The sequence below is a fragment of the Clupea harengus genome, chromosome 26 (genome assembly GCF_900700415.2).
Source record: "Clupea harengus chromosome 26, Ch_v2.0.2, whole genome shotgun sequence".
NCBI classification, from domain to species: Eukaryota; Metazoa; Chordata; class Actinopteri; order Clupeiformes; family Clupeidae; genus Clupea; species Clupea harengus.
In genome coordinates, this window is record NC_045177.1 from 11,746,389 (window position 1) to 11,754,763 (window position 8,375).

An 8,375-nucleotide genomic window follows, 5' to 3' on the forward strand; every position below is an offset into this window, starting at 1 on the left:
CAAGAAAGCTTTGCCCAGAGGCATTCTACTGATTACATAATGGGTGGGCGCTCCGGGTACCTCCGTCAAAGCACCTCAGTGTAAACTTCCGAAACCCTTGCCACACGAATAGAAATAGAAACGTGTTCGGCGAATAAAATACGCTTTATAACTGCAATTGAGACTCAGCTTCCTTACCTTATCCTAAATCAAACCCATTCTATTGCCATGTGTGATGTCTTGCGTCTGAAATGTGCTTGATTCTCTCAGGCTGACAGCTTTAGGAGAGTATTCAGCCCGTCACTGGTGCAATGATTCAACTTTTATCATATGGGCCCATATTGGTTTCCTTATAAAGCATCATGGATGGAAATAACATTACATGTCCTCCTTCCTTTTGTATCTCCGTCGATAGTTGAAGTAGAGATACGCACAGTGGATCAGCATTTATGTTGCGCACATTGGACAAGATCATGAATCGAGAGAGATTAAGATCTCGGATTAATAGTTGTGTGGTGAGATGTTACTGCATCTCAAAGTAATGTCCGAAGATCTAGGATACTTGTACACGATTACGCACTGGGGACAGCATGACGCGCAGAGAAGGGATGTCACGTTCACTCTCGGGCGTTAAATACCGGTGTTCTGTTGCAGCCCCTCTCCAAAGTGGACCAGTCTCTGCCGTGCGCATTATTATCAAGGAATTCTTAAACTTTCCAATAGGCTTATTTCTAGCTTGAGATCTCTCCATCTACAACATTCGTAAGCTTAGCTATCCATATAGCGCTATAGGATGACAGCGACCGGGATGCTTTGGCAAAGAAAGGACAATGAACATCGATATCTTTGGATGTAATATTTTATCAGGTCAAAGGAGAGTTGCAATTTCTTTTTACAAGAGCTGAAGCTGCATTATAAACCTGGTAAAATATTCTATTTCTCCTGAATGAAATTCACTTCGATTGGCGACAGAGGAGGAGAGAAGGACAACGAAAGACAAACATTTCAAATATTCAACATTGTGTGAAGGACCCCCCGAATAAACTGCGCAAAGGACTGCTATTTGGCCAAGACGAAAACAAGGTCCGTTCTGTCAAAAATCTTCAAGGTACCAGTCTGCATAGGCGCCATGCGGAGACAGAATAGTTGAAATGTTCAAATAGTTGAGTTGCAATCAGATAGGCTTACTTGTGTCAGTTGATGTGATAAAACGTTCACTATACTTTTTTACAATGACAATAAACTGTTTTCATGAATGAATGACAACAAAATTAGGGTTTGCCACCTAAACACACCTGTGTGCTTATCTGGTTTAGACTGGATCGTATCCCTCGTGCCTGTCAAAATATGCATTTCCCATAAATTCCCATGTACCATTTTCCGCCGATGTTAGCGTTAACTATGGTGTATCCATCATTGCAGCTGTCTTATTCGATACTGTAAACTTCATAGCTAATTCCTAGTCACCATTGAGACGTTCCTTTGCAAGTCAGATGCTTCAATAAAGGGTGTGAGTCGGGGCTACGTTCCCCACCTAAAAAAAACAAGTAGAACAAACCGATTGCCCTTAAAGTAGACTTTAAAACAAATTGAGAAATCCTCGAAGACGGCACAATATTGAATAACGTGCATAAAATGTCAAATCAGTACTTACTCCGCCTGAACGCATTAATTAATGCAAATTGTCTGTTCCTTCTAGCAAAACCGTTTATGAAGATGTTTGCTCAGCCATCAACTCAAACTAGCGTAATGAAATGTCGGTATCGATTGTAATTACAACGAGCGGGATACTTTTAATTATCATCAGCGCCCAGGGCAAGGAACCTAACATTCAAAGCCTGTGCTCTAAAATAACACGCACATACCATTCGTAAGTGACAGATGCAAAATACAGTCTGTTAACTTAGTCCCTTATCGAAAATGAATGACATAAAAAAGAGAGATGCGCTTTAGGACTGCCTCGGGCATACCCTCTCCGGTGCAGTCCTCAGATTTAATGCTCAAAGAAGTCGCACAGCCAGAGTCACAAAGGCTCTGTCTCTGCCTCTCTCTATCTGTCCTTTCCCCCGCATCTTTCTCTCTCTTGCTTGCTCTTTGCCACACACTCTTGCACACACGCACACACACACAGACAGACACACACACACACACACGCAGAAACACACACACATTTATTAGCCAAATAGCTATGGACTTTCAAGTATGCTGTATCTTTGTCACTGATTTCTATCACCCTGCTTTTCTTGTTTGATCGCTCCATCATTTGATCCGCCCTCAAAGTCCTTCCCTTCTGCTCTCTCCTCAGATGTGACTCAGCTGACTGTATCTGTTCAAGGTCCTGAAACCCCTGGGCTTGTGGCACCTACTCCACTCCTCATCTATCCAGCGTGCTCGCTCTGTCTGTTCCTCCATCCACCCATCCATCCTTCCACTGAAGAGGGGGATGGACTCCACGGACGGCCCAGGTGGGGGGACCCTGATGAACGACCTCAATTTCTCCAGTGGTGTGAGCATGATGGAGGGCATCTCGGTGGAAGGGGGAAACTTCTCCTCCAACTTCTCCGACCAGAGCATGCCGTTCCAGGGCAGCAGCTCTCTGGTGACGGCCGTGATCTCCTTCACCGTGTTCCTGGTGGGACTGACGGGCAACACCCTGGCCATCTACGTGGTGCTGCGCTACGCCAAGATGAAGACCGTCACCAACATCTACATCTTCAACCTGGCCGTGGCCGACGAGCTGTACATCCTCGGGCTGCCCTTCCTCACCACGCAGAACGTCCTCTCGTACTGGCCCTTCGGCTCCTTCCTCTGCCGCATGGTCATGACGGCCGACTCGCTGAACCAGTTCACCAGCATCTTCTGCCTGACCGTCATGAGCATCGACCGCTACCTGGCGGTGGTGCACCCAATCCGTTCCACCCGGTGGAGGCGTCCGCGCGTGGCCCGGGTGGTGAGCGCCGCCGTCTGGGCCGTGTCCTTCGTGGTGGTGCTGCCGGTGGTGGTGTTCTCCGATGTTCAGGACACCTTCAACTCGTGCAACATGAACTGGCCCGAGCCCCACAACGTGTGGTCCACCGCATTCATCCTCTACACGGCCACGCTGGGGTTCTTCGGGCCCCTGCTGGTGATCTGCCTGTGCTACCTGCTCATCGTGGTCAAGGTGAAGTCGTCCGGCGCGCGGGCCGGCTTCACCAAGCGCCGGCGATCGGAGCGTAAGGTGACGCGCATGGTGGTGGTGATCGTCGTGGTGTTCGTCCTCTGCTGGCTCCCGTTCTTCATCATCAACATCGTCAACCTGGTGATCATCCTGCCGGAGAACAGCGCCATGGCCGGCGTCTACTTCTTCTCCGTCATCCTCTCCTACGCCAACAGCTGTGCTAATCCACTGCTCTATGGCTTCCTGTCTGACAACTTCAGGCAGAGTTTCCGGAAGGTGCTGTGTGTGCGCAAGACCAACGGTGTTGAGGACGGCGACCCAAGCCAACCGCGTACAGAGAAGACCACCACACATGACACCTTCCTGACGCCTCGCAACAATGACGTCAATGGCCAGGTCCAGAGCACTCAGGTACGCTCTCTTCTCCTGTAACTTCATAGAAGTCATGTCATGTCACGCCATGTCACATTGTCTTGGTAGTCAAACATTCTTGGAATCATATTAAATCATTAATACACCCTGAAAGGTAAACTGATCTAATCAGTGATAAGTCCTCTCGGCCATGGGGATGAAACAGACACAATTACCCATGCAAATTGGATTCTTTTATTTCACTTTTTCACCTCATTTTATTATTCACTCTTTGACACTCCTCACTGAGGTCTGTAGCTGAATTGGGGAATTCATACCAATTTTCTATGTTTTTGATCATTTGTGCATGTGTGCGTGTGTATGTGTGTGTGTATGTACGTGTGTGTGTGTACGTGTGTGTGTGTGTGCATGTGTGTGTGTGCGTGTGAGTGTGAGTGTGTGTGTGTGTGTGTGTGTGTTAGTGTGTGTGTGTGTGTGTGTGTGTGTGTGTGTGTATATAGAGAGAGAGTACCCACTCCAGTCAATTAGACGTTATCACAAAACAAATTCATCTCTTTACTATACATGCATCACTTGTGTCTTCGAGGATAAATGATAATATGTGACAGCAGGACTGACCGAGAGAGAGAGAGAGAAAAGGAGAGAGAGAGAGAGAGACAGAGAGAGAGAGAGAAACGGTGGTTTAACTTTATTCTATTATGTAACAGCATTCTGACCATAAGACCCAAAAGTAGTGAATATGTACTGTTTAACACCGGTGGTGAGTGTGAGTTATGGAGGTGTCTTTGTGTGGGGGCTGGAATCTCTGTTTTCTCGGAGCAAATAAAGACTGTGACTGATCTGCAACTTCACTCTTATTCAAAGGTGTCAAAGTAACCTCAAGCTCGCAAGCTCGTGTGTATTCAGTCCCTGTACGTCTGTGTTTGTTTAATCAATTTAGAAAGGCAACCCAGCCCCTGAAGGCAGTAACCTTTCACATCAAATATTCCCTGGATTAGTATGACACACACTTGGTCCATATTTAATCAGGCAAGGTGTTGGGCACACGGCAAGTGTTAAGGCCCATGGACAACATCAGTGGGAGGGACGTGGAGAAGTGTAAGTTTAGCTAGTTTCATGCAAGAACAAGGCGTTCTCAAAGCACTTAATGGAACACAACCAGAAGAGAATATGGACGGAATGGACTATTGGGATTGTGGACGGGAACACACCTGTTGCCAACCATTATTAAGATTATTATATTTTATTATTATATTATATATTATATTTATTTATTATCCTAAACTGTTGCATGCCTATTTTTCAGTTTAAGTACATTGAGAGCAATTAAACCTAGGAAAAATTCCTTGTATGTGGAAATGTACTTGGCCAATAAAGATGATTCTGATTCTGATTCTGATTAGCACAAAGTTCCTACCCGTATTAACAAGCAGTATGACGTGTACAGAAATGTGACGGATGGTTTTCAGATATACAGATTTTTTTTACCATTTTTGATTTTATGTTTTGATGACTAGTTTCTGTATGATGATGTAATGAACATCTTTGAATTCATGACATGGTCTTGCGTAGGAGAGATAAATACCTCTGGCATTGGTACTAGCTATTATCGTATTCACATTGTAGTCTGGTGCTCTGTGTGAATCCCACATTCTCATTCCCTCTTCTCCTCCATTCTTTCCATAGCCATAGCAACCATCCCTTTAGAACTATTTGAATGGCAGTTTAAATGGCAGTTAAGAAAAGACTTGATGTGTGATAGAAAGAAGTACTTCGACAAAGAAGTCAGTTTTAGAGATCAAAATGTGGAAATTATAATTGTAAATTAACATAACGCAAGTGTGGCAACCGTGGTATAAACAGAATAATGCACTTCGCAGTGTTCCGGTAGCAGAAACTCAGCTTCGGGTCATGGCCATATACCCACCTTGAATGTACGTTATTTTATGCTCCCCGAATGCTGTGTCGTCCATTATCCCTTACATCCCTTTACATAGTAAATATGGCTCACATTTTGTGTGTGCAAAAAAGTGGTCTTACCAACCTTACTATTTTTCCCTATTGCAGGGATTATTGGTTTGTTTGTTTATTGGGTGAAACTCCACAGAGAATGAAAATCGTCATCACCTCAAGTTACTTTTAGTTTTACAGTAACCTTTCCTTTTCAGGTTACTGTCATCCTTTAAATAGAAATAAATCACTGGAAGGGTCTTCTGCTTGTTGCGTTATGAAATATAAAACTTATGAAAACAGGTCTACAGACTTAGCAGGATTGGACTGCTCAGGTAGAACACATGGGAAGACAGAATGCCTTGTGGAACACAATAAGAGGCATTTTAAAATCAGTGTTTCTGAACAATCTGACAATCTGATACTAAGCTGTTATCAGAAAGGCAAAACACAAATGTGTGTGTGATACAATAAAATATGATATTAGGAGTTAGGCATGCATAGCCTACATGATTGCCAGATCAGTTTGCACTTGAAACACGTCATGATATGAGTGATGCATAGTCTGTTCTGGGTTGACCAATCAGACACTAGTTGGATGTGTTTCAAGTTGTCTCAAAAGAAGCACGTACTTTGAAATCAGTTGCATAGCCGCTGAGTGTCACGTCCAACCACTCACTGCGGAGCATGCACGTGTTCAGTTGTTAAGATCAAAGACTCCTTTCTCAAAAGAGGAAACGGAAAGAGAACAGGATGTACACGTCTGTCCTGATGCACTGGAAGTAGGACACTTCACATCATCTAACTACATCTCCAATAACACTCAGTGTCAGGATGCCAGAGTCCAAAGCGACGTAAAAGGGAGAGAACAGTCAAGCTACGAGCAATAGAGACCTAGACATAAGACATAAGACATAGAAAAAAAGTGCAGGAATGTAACTGTGTGCAAGTTTTCCTACTGTGTTTGAAAGTAATCCTGTAATTAATCACAGATCTGGGACACTCTATCAAAAGACACTATATCCAAAATACTCAACTAACCTGACAGTTAATTGGTGTAAGATTAGATAAATGTTCTCAACAAGAATATCGGAGCAAGAGAACACTAGTGAAATACAACAAAGGAATAAACAAGTACCGGTACACAGATTGTCTACAATTACTGAGCAAAGGAACACTAATAGCTACAAAAGCTCCGGGTGACAAACACAGGGTGTCCACTGTGTGTCAATGGCAGGTGTCTGTGGGAGGAGGGATAGTAAAGCTGCCTTCCAAGACAGGCAGAGAACCCTCATTAGGCGTCTGGTGATCAGTGGCGTTGTCCAAAGACGACCTAGCATGCTCATTTTCATAACAAGCTCATCATTTTATTTTCAGGGTCTGAATGTTCCAAAAAACACATTATTTTTCACTTAGCGTACATCTCCATACTCCCTCCGTCTGAAGCGCTGTTAGAGCCCCTGTGTCTGTTAGAGCCCTCCTTAAAGCTGCTATTCCAACGAGTCGTTTCAGGCAGCTGAGAAAAGTGCTTTCTGTGAGAGAGAGTTACTCCCTTCAACAAACAGCTAGAAGAACCCATTGAGTTGGAGCCTACTGCTACCTACTGTGTGCTGCACTGGAGCGAACAGTCAGTCAGTGGGTGTTGTACAGATTTAAGGGATGGGAGTTTTAAGCCTGGGAGGTTTGGTGGGTCTTAGTTTAGCTTGGCTGGAAACTCCAAACTTTAGAGAAGTCCTCAAAATGTCCCACTGGCCTAAGGCCTGTTTCACTCTCCCTGCATTGCGTGTGTGTGGCGGCACCTGGTGATTTTCATTTCGGCGCATGTCAACAGGTGGGGAAACTGGTTCTCAGCAAAAAATAGGCCGTAAAAAGATGTTTTCACACCAGCAACATTACACAAACCGACACCTTTCACTGCAGTTTCTGGGCTATTTGTTTCAGACATGACATGAATACTAATATTATATATTTTTAAACATTTTAGCAGTTGAATGTCATGAAAGGGGAAAGTGGAAGGTACATGTGGATCCTAGTATTGAGTAACCCAATGTAGGCAATAATTACATTATATCGATAATGTGACTGATTTCTGGTTAAAACTTGTCAACTATCTGGTCTCTACTTTCCGGACCACTCATCAACGAGGGGGGTGATAAAAAAAGGATTGTATTTTGACGGCCATTATCAAAGGCAAACTCAATGCAGACTGATAGGGCTGGTAGCAGCTCTGCTGCAGGAGAAACGTTGGCGGCGTGAATAAACACACGCAATCAAGACGCAGCCGGCAGGCACACGCAACGTAGGCAGTGTGAAACAAGCCGAAGGCTGAAGACTCTCAACACAACATACAGCACACCTGCTGTGCACAGTGCAGAGTTGGACTGGGACCACTGAACACATCTACTGGTGGAATCAGAATTTACACGTATTCATACACAAAATGATGACATATTCTAGAAAAGGAGAGCATCACGTCAATCTTTTCTTTAACAAGTGTGGAACAAAGGAGGAGAAGGACCTTTACTTAACTCTAGGATGCTTTTCTCAGCCGACGTTCCTGTCATGTTGCCTCTGAAGCACAACAGCACCCCCCCCCACCTCATTCTCTTCCGCTCTCGCCCGTCTCCTCTCGCTCCGATGCCCTCTGTGTGACCTCCCCTGCTCTCTCGCCAGTCAGGGGGTGAAATCAAAAGAAAAGTTTGGAGCGCCACAGGATGAGGGATCAAAGGCAGGAAACTGATGAACATTAGGGCTGTAGGAGTGGAACCAGGAGGATGCCTGCCCGGGCACCAGAGCCTCTCTAGAGGTGGCAGAGTGGGAGTGGGCACCAGAGCCTCTCTAGGGGTGGCAGAGTGGGAGTGGGCACCAGAGCCTCTCTAGGGGTGGCAGAGATGGGCCAGGGCACCAGAGCCTCTCT

The 8,375-nt window shown here is 45.1% G+C and overlaps 1 protein-coding gene across 3 annotated transcripts in view; it reads left to right on the forward strand.

Annotated features, from left to right (window-relative positions):
• The first annotated feature begins 278 nt into the window (after positions 1 to 278).
• Positions 279 to 8,375, forward strand: part of LOC105896280 (somatostatin receptor type 5) — a 10,064-nt gene continuing 1,967 nt past the window's right edge. For 2 of the 3 annotated variants that reach the window (XM_031564055.1, XM_031564056.1), the window contains exons 1-2: positions 279 to 1,062; positions 2,285 to 3,547. In XM_031564055.1, coding sequence (XP_031419915.1) covers positions 2,423 to 3,547 — 1,125 coding nt within the window. In that variant the 5' untranslated portion in view covers positions 279 to 1,062; positions 2,285 to 2,422. Of the gene's footprint in view, positions 1,088 to 2,284; positions 3,548 to 8,375 lie in introns of all 3 variants that reach the window. The other variant, XM_012823024.2, reaches the window with a different exon arrangement.